Below are 18,074 nucleotides of genomic sequence, written 5' to 3' on the forward strand. Positions count from 1 at the left end.
ACAGCCTCCTTCCTAACCTACAAACCGTGTGTGGGCAGGTTTTTCTGATCCAAGGCAGCAGCTTTGTTTTGCTGGGAAAGAAATCAATGTATGCATGTGGAAAGGGACAAATAAGGATGAGGATAGGAGTTCTGTAGTCCAGCAGGGGAGAACCCAAGCAGGACTGACAACATAATTTGGGATTCAAATGCAGCGGAGGCAGCATTGTCAGCCAACAACAGGGAGTCAGGCGCTTACTAAGTATCTGGCAGCATCAAATTTTTTTCTGAAGATTACAGTATTTTTACAGGGATAGGAGGAAGCCCCTGGTCAGTGGGAGGGGCAAAACAAGTAGTCGAAGAGGGGAATCGCTCTCCCTCTTACAGCTGGTAGCCCTGTCATCATGCTGGAGCGCATGCTGACATAACCAACCCGCATGGAGCAGCGCACATCACTGCAGCTGAACACTCTATGACAGTGATGGAGAACCTTTGCACCCCAGATGTTTTGGAACTACATTTCCCATGAGGCTAAGCTGCACTGCAGAGTTCATGAGCATCATGGGGAATGTAGTTCCAAAACATCTGGGGTGCCAAGGTTTGCCATCACTGTTCTATGATCATAGCCAAGCTGCATTTTGGACAGTACCCAATTCAGCTTCAACTAAAGGAGGAGTTTGCTCCATTGGCAAGATGCTTGAGATTGAATATATCTTTGAGCACTACTAGTCCCTGCTGCAGCACTACCTTTAGCTGTACTCTGCCCCAGAGCCGAGGGTCAATCAGCTGTGATTGAGTCATGAATACTTTTCTATACAGGCTGGACCTGACTTTTGTGAAATAGGCATTGAGTTAGGAGAGACTGTTGGATGTATATTCTCTGCTTGCCATACACACAGGCACAGTTGGCTGTTTTCTTGTTGGTTGTACTTTGCTGGATATACTCCACCCATGAGCCAGTTGTCTATTTCATACCTCAGGAATCCATAAGGACCCAGCTTTTATTAGGTGGGACCTGGCTCTAGTATATTAGGTGTTGAGAAAGGAAGAATGAGACATACATACACTTAGCCATTTCAGAGCAAATATTTCATCTGTCATCTGCCCATTGATTCTAATAGAGACTTCCTCTACCATATCATGGACTTCAGCAGTGCCACCTCCTTTAGCGGGTTAATTTGGGTTCTGACCTTTAAATCGGAGGGGGAACTAGGGGTCTAGGAGGGATATACAGGGAAGTAGTGTGACTTTGGGGAGGGTAGGAGTGGGATGGGGGTCTTTAGGGAATCATGGGTGTTGGGGGGAGGCATGTGGGTTATTCCAGGGTGGGTTGCAGCATCTCACCGATCTGTTATGATTTAAAGCCTTGGAGAGTTTTGGTAGTCTGTGCAGGGTCTCCGCTCTGGCTCCTGATGTAAACCTGTGATGCAATGCTTTCCAGAGCTCCTTTAAATAAATCCCTGTGCTGCATCTTCCGCGACTACAGCAGCTATCTCACGTCTGTCAAGATGAGCATATGCTTACTAAAGCAGGCCATAGAATAAACAATTTCCATGGTGGAAGGAAAACAAAATTACTTGATTCCCCCATCAACGCAGTCTTTGTTAATGGGAAAATCATTCCAGTGACTTTGGGGAGGGTAGGAGTGGGATGGGGGTCTTTAGGGAATCATGGGTGTTGGGGGGAGGTATGTGGGTTATTCCAGGGTGGGTTGCAGCCTCTCACCGATCTGTTATGATTTAAAGCCTTGGAGAGTTTTGGTAGCCTTAGAGGTGCTTTATCCTTGTGGTGGGTTTGTTGTAGGATATATTTTTGGATGCATTTCCCCTCACTAGGGTTTTTGGCATCAAAAGCATACCACTCCCAGGATCTGGTTTTCTGGGTTTTGTGCATATTAAGAAATACATGCGATGCAGAGATGTTCTACATGTGCTTCTCCCAATTGACACTTTAAACCAAAAACCACTTCAGAGGAAATATCAGCTGAGGTTCTGTGGCATTTTCCTTTAAGAGAAATGTATGTAGGCTGAGAATGCTGCACATAACCCCAGAAACAGCAGCTGAAGAACGCGTCGCACATACCACCATTGCGGTCTTCACATCCTTCAGTAATGCATCCGGCTGAGGCTGGTTCTCTTTGTACTGCTGGAGCAAATAGTTCTGTCTGGCTCGTTTAATTATCTGCATATTTAAAGAAAGGCAGAAAACAAAAGTATTTCATAAACTGACAAGTTCAAAAGAAAACAAAAAAATAGATCAAGTAATAATACATGTAAAATAATATATGCATCCTCTCTCCCCTGGAATCAGTCTGTACAGTGTCTCTTTACCGGGCCCTTTGTGATATCTGCGCAGTGTCTCCTCTTTGGCCCCCTGTTGTCAGTCTGTGCAAGGTCTCCTTTTTGGGCCCCTGGTATCAGTCTGTGCATGGTCTCCTTTTTGGTCCCCTGTTGTCAGTCTGTGCATGGTCTCCTTTTTGGGCCCCTGGTATCAGTCTGTGCATGGTCTCCTTTTTGGTCCCCTGTTGTCAGTCTGTGCATGGTCTCCTTTTTGGGCCCCTGGTATCAGTCTGTGCATGGTCTCCTCTTTGGGCCCCTGGTATCAGTCTGTGCATGGTCTCCTCTTTGGGCCCCTGGTATCAGTCTGTGCATGGTCTCCTCTTTGGGCCCCTGGTATCAGTCTGTGCATGGTCTCCTCTTTGGGCCCCTGGTATCAGTCTGTGCATGGTCTCCTCTTTGGGCCCCTGGTATCAGTCTGTGCATGGTCTCCTCTTTGGGCCCCTGGTATCAGTCTGTGCATGGTCTCCTCTTTGGGCCCCTGGTATCAGTCTGTGCATGGTCTCCTCTTTGGGCCCCTGGTATCAGTCTGTGCATGGTCTCCTCTTTGGGCCCCTGGTATCAATCTGTGCAGCATCTCCTCTTTGGGCCCCTGGTATCGGTCTGGGCAGCGTCTCCTCTTTGGGCCCCTGGTATCGGTCTGGGCAGCATCTCCTCTTTGGGCCCCTGGTATCAGTCTGGGCAGCGTCCCCTCTTTGGGCCCCTGGTATAAAGTCTGGGCAGCATCTCCCCTTTGGGCCCCTGGTGTCAGTCTGTGCAGCGTCTCCTCTTTGGGCCCCTAGCGTCAGTCTATGCAGCGTCTCCTCTTTGGGCCCCTGGCTTCAATCTGTGCAGTGTCTCCGCTCTGGCTCCTGATGTAAACCTGTGATGCAATGCTTTCCAGAGCTCCTTTAAATAAATCCCTGTGCTGCATCTTCCTGGACTACAGCAGCTATCTCACGTCTGTCAAGATGAGCATACGCTTACTAAAGCAGGCCATAGAATAAACAATTTACATGGTGGAAGGAAAAAAATTACTTGATTCTCCCATCAACGCAGTCTTTGTTGATGGGAAAATCAATCCAGCAGAGCTATTGTGTTCTGCTGGCCTTCCCTGCCGGCATAACACAATGGTCAAAACTGGTGGCTATAGCTGCTGACAATGATCGCATCCAAAAAAATCCAACAGGCTGGTTGTACCAATGGATCGACTTCAATACAACCAGCATGTCCATAGATGGATCAAATCTCAGCCAGTCTCTGCTGAACCAGCCAGGATTCCATTCACCTATTGCTGGCTTAGAAGAATAGGCCAGATGTATCAAACATTCTTTCATAGGACACTTCAAAAAATCAATGGCGGCTGGTGCTCGGTAATTTGGGGGGGGTCAAATGCGTCAAACCAATGCACGCCCCCCCCCCCCGGTTGTCAGTCAGTCAGACAGTTGGCAGGCGACACATTCCCCCCCCAATGGTCTGCCTCCTTACCTCCTGCTTTCCGACCCGGGGAGTGCTGGATGACTGAGCCGCTGTCCTCCTCCAGCCGTGTCTCTTCTGCCTCTTCCTGGCCACTGGCCAATCGGGAAAGGGGTCTCACAAGCCTCTTCCTGATTCGCTAGGAGGATAGTCAGTGTGACAATAGCGAATATTCATTCGCTATTGTCACACAACTGGGTGGGCTCAGGGCTCTGCGCCCTGAGCCCACCCTTTTTCAAGCCTTAATAGAGCCTCTGGCTCTAATAACGTGTTTCAAAAAAAAATTAAAATAAATGAAAAAAATCCCCTATTGGAATCCATGCGTCCGGCACCCTGCATGTAGATTAGGGGGCCGGTAGTATGGATAGGGGGGGGGGGGGGGCGGCGCCCCTGCGCCCCCAACGGACGGGCCGCCCCAGCAGAAAATGCAGCTTAATGTTTGTTCCAGGATATTCCCACTCCAGTGACAGATGCCGGATAACAGTGGGGATCCCTGGTAAACCTGATAACATTTTAAAATCTAGAACTGTAATATTTACTTCTATAAACACTTCATTTTACTGTTGGACCCCCACTATTAGGTCATATAAATTCCATTAGATACGAGACATATAAAGTACTCACCTTATCATCTATATCTGTGATATTCATGCAGTAAAAAACATCATATTTAAAATAGTCCTTTAAAACTCTTCGCAGGATATCAAAAGAAATATAGGACCTGAAAGAAATCCCAAAACAACGTTTATAAAAGATGATGCAGTGAATTCAGAGAGCAGAGGTAAAGTGACAGTCCAAAGTGAGAGGAGCGGTCCTATTTCCATTGCTAAGTGATTGGACTGCTGTGTAGTAGTAGTATTAGTAGTATCAGCTCCATGCAGTAGGTGGCGCTGTGTTCTGCAGCACTATGGGTGACTTCCCACCTGCTGCCAGGACAAAATCGAGTCGGTATGAATGCTTTTCACTCATTAAGGAGAGCTCTGTATTATTATCAATGCATACAAGGCTTCCTCGGATTGGCTGAGGTGGAGGGGCAGATGGACGACATCACAATTTCCATCTCAGTCATCTCACTGATAAAAAATTACAAGGCTTCTCCTGAATGTTTGAGAATCTTGGCAGGCAGACTCCATTTTTTTCCAGCAGCAGACAGGAAGTTGCCCATACTGCGGAGGAACAAATTGCTGTATACTGTATGTAGCTGATGAAGTGAAGACATATCAGTGAGCGACTTTGGATTATACTGAGCTATGTGTGGAGCAGTAATGCATGAAGACGTCTGAAAAGACAAACTACGTAGGGGCGGAGCTATTGCAGGGGACTATACTTCCGGTTTGTGGTGGAACGCACGCCGGCTCCTTAAAGAGTAATACGGAGTGGCGGTGCTCTGTCTGACTGTGTCGATCAAATGCACTCTCCCAAGGGAAAAGAAAAACCTTCTAGCAATACACACCAAACTGAGCATGTGCAGAGTGCCTCCAAGGCTCTGTTCTAACAGATAGATTGAGCACAGAAGAAGAAGAAGGGAAGAACAGAGAAGACAGGATCAAACAACCGAGGATTAACCCCTTAGGGTCCACAGTGAGTATAACAAGCATGCTTTACTGCATATACCAGTGTTTCTCAACCTTTTTTCAGTCAAGGCACCCTTTAAAATTATGCACAGTCTCGAGGCACCCCATTCTAAAATTTTTAAAGCAAATCTAACATTCTAACATTCGCAGCACACGTGTCGGACATCCAACATTAGAGGTGATTTATTTTTTAAAAGCAAATACATCTTTGCATGCTGGTACTGACTAGTATTTGGTGTTTCTCCTCTCCCTGTTTCTCTCCCTTGCTTAGCTAACTTGACCAGAGTGCCGAATAAAAGGAGCAGGAGGACAAACTAGAGTGTCCTCAGGCACCTGACGCCCACCTTATCAACCTATGATGTCATTGGTTCTTAGACACATGCATTCAGCCCACACAGTGCCCAAGGTTCTAATGCTGCACAATAAAAGCTTGTAGCTTTGTTTAACCGCTTGCCGACTGCCTAACGACGAATTACGTCGGCAGTCAGCCCCTCACAGGCAAAGTGACGTAGATCTACGTCGCTAGCCTGTGAGGGTCTAGGGAGCGAGCGCGCGCTCCCGCGTGGTCAGGGATCCCCCCCCCCCGCGCATGTGACCGGCGGACCCGATGTCCGCCGGTCACTCTGCGATCGCCGCTGCAGAGGGAGAAATTCAGGCGGCTAATGTAAACAAGCCGCCTGTCATTCTCCCCTGTGTAGAAACTGTGATCACACGGTTCTACTATGTAGGACCGTTGATCACTGTTTCTACAGCTCAACCCACAGCCAATCACAGTTAGAATCACGCCCCTAGGGACACACACAGCCCCTCCCTCTCAAATAAAGTTAACCCCTTCACTACCAGTGTCATTTTGCAGTAACAGTGCATATGTATAGCATGATTACTGCAGTAATGTCACCGGTAACCCCAAAAGTGTCAAAAATGTCAGTCAAGGGTCCGATCTGTCCGCCGCAATGTCGCAGTACCGCAAAAAAAAATAAAAAATCGCAGATCGCCGCCATTACGCGTTAAAAAAAACCAACAAAAATGACAAAAATCTTTCCCTTTGTTAGTAAACGCGATAACTTTTGCGCAAACCAATCAAAATACGCTTTTTGCAATTTTTTTTACCAAACATATGTAGCAGAAAACAAATTGGCCGAAAATGTTAAAAAATTTTGATTTTTACATTTTTTTTGGTCGGAATTTCATATAAAAAAAATGTGAAAAATATTGCTATTTTTGCAAAATTGACGCTCTTTTTTTGTTTATAGCGCATGATCAAAAAATTGCACAGGTGATCAAATACCACCAAAAGAAAGCTCTGTTTGTGGGGAAAAAAAAGGACATCAAATTCGTTTAGGTACAGCGTCGCACGACCGCGCAATTGTCCGTTAAAGTCACGCAGTGCCGAATCGCAAAATACCCCCTGGTCAGGAAGGGGGTAAAATCTTCTGGGGCTTAAGTGGTTAACAAAAAAGGCAGAGCTCATACACCCACTTGTTGACAGTTTTTAAACAATTTGGGGAAAATTTTAGGCATTTTGTCGAGGCACCCCTGAAGAACCCAGAAGGCACCCTGGTTGAAAAAGGCTGGCATATACAGACTGATTTTACGGTTGTGGGTTTAGTAACACTTTAACCACTGTACTTTATTGATACGTGTATGCAAATGTTTTTAGACTTCTGTCTGGGTAATGATTGCTGCAGATAGACTGCAAACTGTATGTCATTTTAGCATCCTCTAAGATTAAAAACCATGTAAGTGGCTTGGATCCATACCTTGCATGTCCCATGTGTGAGGCGTCATATACAGTGGGTCCACAGCAATACCATGTGACCTTCTTTCCATTTTGTGGAACAAACACTTCCTATGGGGAAAAAAAAAAAAAATGTTCACTTTAATACCCCCCGTAAGGTCAAAAGATATAGAGCAGAAATGATAACAGGAATTGCAGCAAAGAGCAAGTCTGAGATGGAGCAATAAAATGGGGTTGATTTACTAAAACTGGGGAGAGCAGAAAATGGTGCAGCTGTGCGTGGTAGCCAATCAGCTTCTAAACTCAGCTTGCTCAATCATTAAAAAAAAAATAAAAAAAACTGGAACCCGGTTGGTTTTTATGCAGAGCTGTACTCTCCAGTTTTAGTAAATCAACTCTAATGTCTACACAGCAAGAAGAACACCTCCAGTGTAGGATTCTGGAGTGAGGAAACAGCATTAGGCCCCTTTCACATGGGCTTTCCGATCCGATCTGATGCGCCTGTCAGTTTTTCAGGCGGACCTGATCGGATGCTCCATGCAGCCCTATGAAGCGGCGGATGTCAGCGGAGACATCTCCGCTGACACCCACTGCTATCGGATCCGGTCAATGAAATCCGGATGGATGGAAAGTCTATTTTCCATCCGTCTGGGGATTGGATTGGATGAGAACGGACAGGCGGTCTGTTCTCATCCGATCTCCCATAGAGGACAGCGTGGCTCTGACATCTCCGTCTGTGCACACAGAGCAGAGACGGAGCTGTTATCCGCCTGCTCAGTGGGGATCGGTGGATCGATCCCCAGCTGAGCAAAACAGACTCCGTTGGGCGGTGCGCGCCCATGTGAAAAGAGCCTTACACTAAAATTTCAGGCGGACCTGATCGGATGCTCCATGCAGCCCTATGAAGCGGCGGATGTCAGCGGAGACATCTCCGCTGACACCCACTGCTATCGGATCCGGTCAATGAAATCCGGATGGATGGAAAGCCTATTTTCCATCCGTCTGGGGATCGGATCGGATGAGAACGGACAGGCGGTCTGTTCTCATCCGATCTCCCATAGAGGACAGCGTGGCTCTGACATCTCCGTCTGTGCACACAGAGCAGAGACGGAGCCGTTATCCGCCTGCTCAGTGGGGATCGGTGGATCGATCCCCAGCTGAGCAAAACAGACTCCGTTGGGCGGTGCGCGCCCATGTGAAAAGAGCCTTACACTAAAATTTCAGGCGGACCTGATCGGATGCTCCATGCAGCCCTATGAAGCGGCGGATGTCAGCGGAGACATCTCCGCTGACACCCACTGCTATCGGATCCGGTCAATGAAATCCGGATGGATGGAAAGCCTATTTTCCATCCGTCTGGGGATCGGATCGGATGAGAATGGACAGGCGGTCAGTTCTCATCCGATCTCCCATAGAGGACAGCGTGGCTCTGACATCTCCGTCTGTGCACACAGAGCGGAGACGGAGCTGTTATCCGCCTGCTCAGCGGGGATCGGTGGATCGATCCCCCGCTGAGCAAAACAGATTCCGCCGGGCGCACCACCTGTGTGAAAAGAGCCTTACACTAAAATTCAGGCCTTATGGCACCCTGAGTAAACTCCTAAATATAGCTTGATTGTGAGTGCAGAGTCAGACCTCCCAAATCTTTGATTTGCTGAAAGCTGATAATTTTTCCCTCCCATTTTTTCTTTGAACATTTTAAAAACACAAACACCGCATTTTGCACCTTAGTTCGAGTTAGACTGTTGTACAGGCACAGTTTGGGTTGCTCTGTTGCGTCTGGGGGCGACCACGGAGGCTGTGTACGTCTCCCTTTGCCTGCACAAGAAAAAGAACAAAGTTAGAGAATTACAACAGAGACTTCATTTGAAAATTAAAATCTCCATTTGATGTACTAGACACATCGGGGTTGATTTAGGAAAACTGGAGAGTGCAAAATTTAGTGCAGCTCTGCATGGTAGCCAATCAGGTTCCAGGTTTTACCGACAAAGCCCAATTGAACAAGCTGAAGTTAAAAGCTGATTGGCTACCATGCACAGCTGCACCAGATTCTGAGTGCACCGGTTTTAGTAAATCTCCCTTATAGTCTGATGGCCCAACCGACTTGATACAATTGAAGTGACTGTTTAGGTAGGCCCAAACATTTTGGTACACCTACAGCCTGGTCCAGAAGTGGTTAAACCGTTAAAGAAAAGGTAGTTCCTCTTTAAACCAATGGGTTTAGTTTTACTTTCAGAGAGGAAAGGAATCCAAATTCTCTCCAACTTAACAAACATTGTAGCATGTGTGGTATTTTTCATTTATTTGCATTGTTTTTAAAAATTATATTAAAAATTCTTTAACTGCTTGCCGGCTCCCCTGCGTCCAGTCACGTAGTACTATGTGACTGGACTGCATGCGGTTTCGGCGCTCCCGCTGTGTTTAGACACAGCGAGAGGTGGGCCGCGGGAGGAAGGCGGCAATTGTCCGGGAAACGGAGAGAAGACCCGCCTGCTTATGTAAACAAAGCAGGCGGATCTTCTGTGAGACAGACAGGGACAGATCAGCAGTTTCAGCTAAGCTACAACCCCGATCGCTCTGTGCCTGTCATAGGACCTCAACCCCCCCACACACACAGTAAGCATATAGGCATACATTAACCCCTGCCAATGGAATTATTACAGTAACAGTGCATATTTTTAGCACTAATTACTGTAGTAATGTCACTGGTCCCCCCAAAAATGTCAGTTAGGGGTCCGATCTGTCCACCGCAATGTCGCAGCCCTGCTAAAAATCGCAGATCGCCGCCATTACTAGTAAAAAAAAAAAAAAATGACAAATCTTTCCCGTAGTTAGTAAACGCAATAACTTTTGCGCAAATCAATCAAAATACGCTTATTTCGATTTATTTTACCAAAAATATGTAGCAGAAAACAAATTGGCCTAAAATGTTTAAAAAATGTTGATTTTTTAATTTTTTTTGGGACTGTTATATAGCAGAATGTGAAAAATATGGGTTTTTTTTTTTTCAAAATTGTCGCTCTTTTTTTGTTTATAGCACAAAAAATAAAAATCCCACAGGTTATCAAATACCGACAAAAGAAAGCTCTATTTGTGGGAAAAAAAAGGACATACATTTCGTTTGGGTACAGCGTCGCACAACTCGCAATTGTCAGTTAAAGTAACGCAGTGCCGAATCGGAAAATAGGGCCTGGTCAGGAATGGGGTAAAACCTTCCGAGGCTGAAGTGGTTAAAAGAAGGATAAAAAACGCGCACTTAGTTATTGCATGTAATCACTTAAAGAAGAAGTCTAATGAGGAATAAAAGAATGCTTGCTGGTCTCTTAGAAACATAGAATGTGTCGGCAGATAAGAACCATTTGGCCCATCTAGTCTGCCCAATATATCTGAATATATCTGGTCTCTTGATTCATCTTAAAGTGGTTGTAAATCCTTACATGTACCAACTGAAGTGATTGGCCTCAGATGATACACAGTGATGAAACAAATCCTCCTACATAAGTTGTACCTGTTTATCTGCCGTCTTCTCTACTCTACTCTGAGAGTTCATAAGAAAGGGACAGAAAGCTGAAGTCACAATCTGCAGTGCTCAGTCAGGAGAGCTCTGGGAGCTGATTGGAGGGGAGGGGAGTGAAGGGACAACCCCCCCCCCCTCCACACTGCACACAGGAACAGAGCTAAGGCTGTCCATCTGATGGAGATCCCTCCCCGTCACCATTTTTCTCTTGGTATCAGGAAAACTCTTCAGAAGTGACTCATGCTAACAGCAGAGGAAGGAGGCAGTAGACAGAAATGACACGTAGTGTTCGGGATTGGGACAAGTACACACTATAGAGGGATATGCTTTGGTCATATTTCATGTCTGAGGTTTACAACTACTTAAATAAATATTATATTTTAAAAATAGATATGTTGAATGATTCACGATATAATATCCCTTCCTGATTTGAGGGCATTCCTATTGTGGAGCTCAAGTTGAGCTCAGTTGTTACCACGCCCCCTGCTGTGAGCGCCCCTGGTGGCCAGCCCTGTGTATGTGTTCCAGATCATTTTTCAGGCGCGTTCCCTCTCCCTGCATAAGAATGTGACAGCGCTGGTCTTGGCTGCATGCCTGCAGCCGAAGAAAAGTGCTGTCAATCACAATTAGCTAGTTATTCCTCTCCTACTGAGCAATGTGGTCACACAGCAGTTTGGGCATGTTGTCACCCATGCTATTTTTGCATCCTCAACCCCATCAAAATGTGACACAGTGATACATACACTTTGTCCCCTGGCAGTATGGAGGGACAGAAGGAGAGTATGGAGGAAGACTTCTTTAAATGTTCTGATCCAAACAACAGAAAACATCCTTGTTATACAAAACAAGATACGAGACAGGACTCAAATATATGTGGCACCACATTCAAACAAATATATTGCAAAAAAAAAAAAGAGAAAGAAAATAGGACTTTGTAGGTAGCCACTAGTAATCCCATAAAGCAGCTCAGCCGTCACTAAATGGCGGCCCGCGGTCCAGGAGCGGCCCGCACGAGGCTTCCGCCCGGACCCGTCAGGCCGCCACCGTAAGTAATCATTGGTTTGCTGGGACCGCGGGTGTCCCAGCAACCAGTGACAGTCCGTGTGTACGCCCCGCCCCCTGCTTCTTTCTTCGGCTCCCTCCCAGCCAGCCGCGAGTTGGGGCGTGACGTCACGTGCGCGCCCCGCCCCCCTGCTCCTAACTGCGGCTCCTGACTCTCACACTCAGCCTAGCCACGGGACATCACATGCACGCCCTGCCCCCCTGATGTTCGCTGCTCCTGGCTCCCACATTTTTCGCTCCCAAAGGTATGTGGGGCACAGTTTTATAAAATACAGACTGATGGGCATATTTTGTTAAGGGGCACACATTTGTGTCCATTAGAGTGCCCCATAAAATAAAATATGCCTATTAGAGTGCCCCCTAAGATAAAATGTACCCATCAGCTTGCGCCTTATTTTATGTTAAGGGTCACGCTGATGGGCACATTTTATGTTAAGGGGCACTCTAATGGGCATATTTTATGTTAAAGGGCACTCTAATGGGCATATTTTATGTTAAGGGACACTCTAATGGGCATATTTAATGTTAAGAGCAACACTGATAGACACGTTTTGTTTTGCCCATCAGCGTGCCCCTTAACATAAAATGGTCCCATTAGAATGCCCCCTAACATAAAATGTGCCCATCAAAGTGCCCCCTAACATAAAATGTGCCCATCAAAGTGCCCCCTAACATAAAATGTGCCCATCAGAATGCCCCCTAACATAAAATGTGCCCATCAGAATGCCCCCTAACATAAAATGTGCCCATCAAAGTGCCCCCTAACATAAAATGTGGCCATCAGAGTGCCCCCTAACATAAAATGTGACAATCAGCGTTCCCCTTATTTTATGTTAAGGGTCACGCTGATGGGCATATTTTATGTTAAGGGGCACGCTGATGGGCAAATTTTATGCTAAGGGTCACGCCGATGGGCACATTTTATGCTGGGGGCATGCTGATGGGCAAATTTTATGCTAAGGGTCACGCCGATGGGCACATTTTATGCTAGGGGGCACGCTGATGGGCAAATTTTATGCTAAGGGTCACGCCGATGGGCAAATTTTATGCTAGGGGGCACTCTGATGGCCACATTTTATGTTAAGGGGCACTCTAATGGGCATATTTTATGTTAAGAGCAACACTAATGGACACGTTTTGTTTTGCCCATCAGTGTGCCCCCTTACAAAATGTGCCCATCAGCGTGCACCCTAACATAAAATGTGCCCATCAGCGTGCCCCCTAACATAAAATGTGCCCATCAGAGTGCCCCCTAACATAAAATGTGCCCATCAGCGTGCCCCTTATTTTATGTTAAGGGTCACGCTGATGGGCAAATTTTATGCTAAGGGTCACGCTGATAGACACATTTTATGTTAAGGGGCACTCAAATGGGCATATTTTATGTTAAGAGCAACGCTGATGGACACGTTTTGTTTTGCCCATCTTTCTGAGTCATAGCAAAGACTTCAGATTCGGACCTCGGCCCAAAGAAAATTTTAGCGACCGGACCTCCTTGAATTCTAATTAATTACCCCTGCCATAAAGGAACACATTTATTGTGACAACATTAAAAAAGTATTAAAACCAAATCATGAAAAAGCATGTGTGGAAAATACAAAGCGTTGTCTCCCCGGTACAGAGCAAGAACTCCCCGGTACGGAGCAAGAACTCCCCGGTACGGAGCAAGAACTCCCCGGTACGGAGCAAGAACTCCCCGGTACGGAGCAAGAACTCCCCGGTACGGAGCAAGAGCTCCTCGGTACGGAGCAAGAGCTCCCCGGAACAGAGCAAGAGCTCCCCAGTACAGAGCAACATCTCCCAACATCTCCCCAGTACAGAGCAACATCTTCCAACATCTTCCCAGTACAGAGCAATATCACTCAACATCTCCCCAGTACAGAGAAACCTCACCCAACATCTCCCCAGTACAGAGCAACATCACCCAACCTCTCCCCAGTACAGAGCAACATCACCCAACCTCTCCCCAGTACAGAGAAACCTCACCCAACCTCTCCCCAGTACAGAGCAACATCACCCAACCTCTCCCCAGTACAGAGCAACATCACCCAACCTCTCCCCAGTACAGAGAAACCTCACCCAACCTCTCCCCAGTACAGAGCAACCTCACCCAACCTCTCCCCAGTACAGAGCAACCTCTCCCCAGTACAGAGCAACCTCTCCCCAGTACAGAGCAACCTCTCCCCAGTACAGAGCAACCTCTCCCCAGTACAGAGCAACCTCTCCCCAGTCAGGGTACATGTATAACAGGGAGACCTCTTAGAATACCCGTTTTATACTAGTAAACGCAGATTCTGCAATGATCTAGAAAATATCCAGGTCCCACAAGTATCCCAAGATGCGATCCATTGGCAAATGCAACTTGGGATACCTGCGAGACCCGAAAATTTTCTAGATCATTGCAGAATCAGCGTTTACTAGTATAAAACAGGTGTTCTAACAGGTCTCCCTGTTTTACATGTACCCTGACTGGGGAGACGCCGCTTTGTACCGGGGAGACGCCGCTTTGTACCGGGGAGACGTCGCTTTGTACCGGGGAGACGTCGCTTTGTACCGGGGAGACGTCGCTTTGTACCGGGGAGACGTCGCTTTGTACCGGGGAGACATTGCTTTGTATTTTCCACTCATGCTTTTTCATGATTTGGTTTTAATAGATTTTTAATGTTGTCACAATACATTTTTACATTTTATCAACTGAGTACTCGTGTTCCTTTATGGGATTACTAGTGGCTTCCTACAAAGTCCTATTTTCTTTTTGCATATATCCTTGTTATACAAATGGATCCAGGACCAGATTTTAATGTTATTGTATCTACAACAATTACATCTAAGTCAGTCAGTAGTGTGTGCGTCCAGCTATACAAACCAGGTTACTCACAGACATGCTAACACACGGATTATTCACACAGACATGCTAACACACGGATTACAGGAACACGGATTACACACACACACACATAGTCAGGTCCACAAATATTGGGACATTGACACAATTCTAATCTTTTTGGCTCTATACACCACCACAATAGATTTGAAATGAAACAAACAAGATGTGCTTTAACTGCAGACTTTCAGCTTTAATTTGAGGGTATTTACATCCAAATCAGGTGAACGGTGTAGGAATTACAACAGTTTGTATATGTGCCTCCCACTTTTTAAGGGACCAAAAGTAATGGGACAGATTAACAATCATAAATCAAACTTTTACTTTTTAATACTTGGTTGCAAATCCTTTGCAGTCAATTACAGCCTGAAGTTTGGAACGCATAGACATCACCAGACGCTGGGTTTCATCCCTGGTGATGCTCTGCCAGGCCTCTACTGCAACCGTCTTCAGTTCCTGCTTGTTCTTGGGGCATTTTCCCTTTAGTTTTGTCTTCAGCAAGTGAAATGCATGCTTAATTGGATTCAGGGCAGGTGATTGACTTGGCCATTGCATAACATTCCACTTCTTTCCCTTAAAAAACTCTTTGGTTGCTTTCGCAGTATGCTTCGGATCATTGTCCATCTGCACTGTGAAGCGCCGTCCAATGAGTTCTGAAGCATTTGGCTGAATATGAGCAGATAATATTGCCCGAAACACTTTAGAATTCATCCGTCTGCTTTTGTCAGCAGTCACATCATCAATAAATACAAGAGAACCAGTTCCATTGGCAGCCATACATGCCCACGCCATGACACTACCACCACCATGCTTCACTGATGAGGTGGTATGCTTTGGATCATGAGCAGTTCCTTTCCTTCTCCATACTCTTCTCTTCCCATCACTCTGGTACAAGTTGATCTTGGTCTCATCTGTCCATAGGATGTTGTTCCAGAACTGTGAAGGCTTTTTTAGATGTTGTTTGGCAAATTCTAATCTGGCCTTCCTGTTTTTGAGGCTCACCAATGGTTTACATCTTGTGGTGAACCCTCTGTATTCACTCTGGTGAAGTCTTCTATTGATTGTTGACTTTGACACACATACACCTACCTCCTGGAGAGTGATCTTGATCTGGCCAACTGTTGTGAAGGGTGTTTTCTTCACCAAAAAAAGAATTCTTCGGTCATCCACCACAGTTGTTTTCCGTGGTCTTCCGGGTCTTTTGGTGTTGCTGAGCTCACCGGTGCGTTCTTTCTTTTTAAGGATGTTCCAAACAGTTGATTTGGCCACACCTAATGTTTTTCTTATCTCTCTGATGGGTTTGTTTTGTTTTTTCAGCCTAATGATGGCTTGCTTCACTGATAGTCACAGCTCTTTGGATCTCATGTTGAGAGTTGACAGTAACAGATTCCAAACGCAAATAGCACACTTGAAATTAACTCTGGACCTTTTATCTGCTCCTTGTAAATGGTATAATGAGGGAATAACACACACCTGGCCATGGAACAGCTGAGCAGCCAATTGTCCCATTACTTTTGGTCCCTTAAAAAGTGGGAGACACATATACAAACTGTTGTAATTCCTACACCTTTTACCCGATTTGGATGTAAATACCCTCAAATTAAAGCTGAAAGTCTGCAGTTAAGACCCCGTTCACAATGGGGCGAGTTGTCAGGCGACCTGGTCGCCTGACAAGTCGCCTGCCATAGAGTAGCACAGGACCCGTTCTAATAGGAGCGACACAAGTCGCTCCGACTTAGAAAAAGGGTCCTGAGCTTCTTTGGGGCGACCTGGAGCGACCTGCATTGACTTCAATGATATGAACTCCGTGCCGGCCGCTCCGAAGTCGCGGTGCGAGCTGCACACCGCGATTTCACAGGTCGCCCCGGCAAGTCGGGTCACGCCTGTGTGAACCGGCTCTTAAACGCATCTTGTTTGTTTCATTTCAAATCCATTGTGGTGGTGTATAGAGCCAAAAAGATTAGAATTGTGTCGATGTCCCAATATTTATGGACCTGACTGTACATGCTAACACACAGATTACTCACACAGACATGCTAACACACGGAATTACTCACATGAATGTGCGTTATTTGAGGTGCTCTGTGCTGGGGTATCAGGCGAGATGGCCGCTATGTGCCTGTACCATCGAACCACGTGGAAGTAATGGTCCGGAGGGGGTCCTGCCAGCTGCCTGAACACATCTACGTCGGCCTGAGAGAAAGTGTAGCCCTGGATGTAACTACGGAAGCTGAGGTAGTCGTGTAACGCGGACAGACGGCCCTTCTGGTCGCTAATGTTCAGAATGGACTGGAGACTCAGAGCTGTAAGAGAGTTACACGGCATTCAGTACACAGGCATGACCAGCAACAGCATGCACCGGTCCAAGTAATGTCAGCCGTCCAATCATACCACAATGGGGGGAGATTTACTAAAACTGGGAGCACTCAGAATCTGGTACAGCTTTTAACCTTGTTCATCTATGCTCCGAAATTAAAACCTGGAAGCTGATTGGTTTCAATGCAGAGCTGCACCAGATTTTGCACTCTCCAGTTTTAGTAAATCACCCCCAATATGTCTGTAATGCTTCTCATTTCTCCGAATTATGGTATAGCTAGTAGTAGTCAGTCACACTGACTGAAATTATGGTATCTGAAATTAGGGATCGACCGATTATCGGCAACACTGATATATCAGGTGCCGATATACACTTTCCCCGATATATCGGAATCGGCCCCTGAGGTTACCGATATTGCCGATATTTCAGGAAAGTGCTTGTACCGGAGTGATGTCTGCAGCTAGAGGCATCACCCCGGTACCGGTGTCCATAGCTGACGGTCGGCTGTCTTGTAATGACAACCAATGCGGCTGAGAAGCCACTCGGCTGTCATTACAAGGAGCGGGAGGGGACGTTCCCCCCCCCCCCCTCCCACGGCTCACCCGTGTCTCCCGTCCCACCGGGAGACCCGGACAACCAGCCTGCACGGCCGCCGAAGACGCGATCAAAGCTGCATTTGGCTCTGATCGGGCCTCCATGTAAAAAACAGGAAGTGATGTCATGCGTTCTGAATGGCCAGGCAATCCTCTGGGAGCTGTGACGTGTCTCAGAAGATTGCAGGGAGGGAGGGGGAGAGGAGAACTTAGGCGGCTCAAGCAGAAGTATGAGTGGGTACCTGTCAAATCTAGTTACCCGCTCCCCCCCCCCTCAAAAAAATTACATGACACATTGGGGTTAACAGTATTTAAAGCGGAAGTTCCACTTTTGGGTGGAACTCCGCTTTAAGGGGGTAAAACCTTCCAGAGCCGAAGTGCTTAAAATCTGTCAGTGACAGCGCTGAAAGCTGGAAATTGTCCTGGGCAGGAAGGGGGTGAAAGTGTCCGGTATTGAAGTGGTTAAATAGTGTAAGAATGACTATACATCTGTTCTGTTGCTCAAAGCTTGCAATCAGTTGTAGATCAGATCAATTAGCAGCTGCCTACAGTACAGCTTTCCCTAACATGCCTATTGTATGCTTAACCAACCGAGGACCATAAACTGCCATCTTTCAGCG

General features: G+C 46.6%; 1 protein-coding gene across 2 annotated transcripts in view; it reads right to left on the reverse strand.

Moving 5' to 3' along the window:
* Positions 1-18,074, reverse strand: part of CARS1 (cysteinyl-tRNA synthetase 1) — a 110,488-nt gene that overhangs the window by 86,311 nt on the left and 6,103 nt on the right. The window contains exons 2-6 of one of the 2 annotated variants that reach the window (XM_082269919.1): positions 16,602-16,847; positions 8,808-8,899; positions 7,104-7,192; positions 4,394-4,490; positions 2,061-2,159 (exon numbers count right to left, since the gene is read on the reverse strand). In XM_082269919.1, the coding sequence (XP_082126045.1) occupies positions 2,061-2,159; positions 4,394-4,490; positions 7,104-7,192; positions 8,808-8,899; positions 16,602-16,847 (623 nt within the window). The remainder of the gene's footprint in view (positions 1-2,060; positions 2,160-4,393; positions 4,491-7,103; positions 7,193-8,807; positions 8,900-16,601; positions 16,848-18,074) is intronic. The other variant, XM_082269920.1, reaches the window with a different exon arrangement.

This window comes from Pelophylax lessonae, assembly GCF_965119305.1.
Source record: "Pelophylax lessonae genome assembly, chromosome: 10".
Classification (NCBI taxonomy): domain Eukaryota; kingdom Metazoa; phylum Chordata; class Amphibia; order Anura; family Ranidae; genus Pelophylax; species Pelophylax lessonae.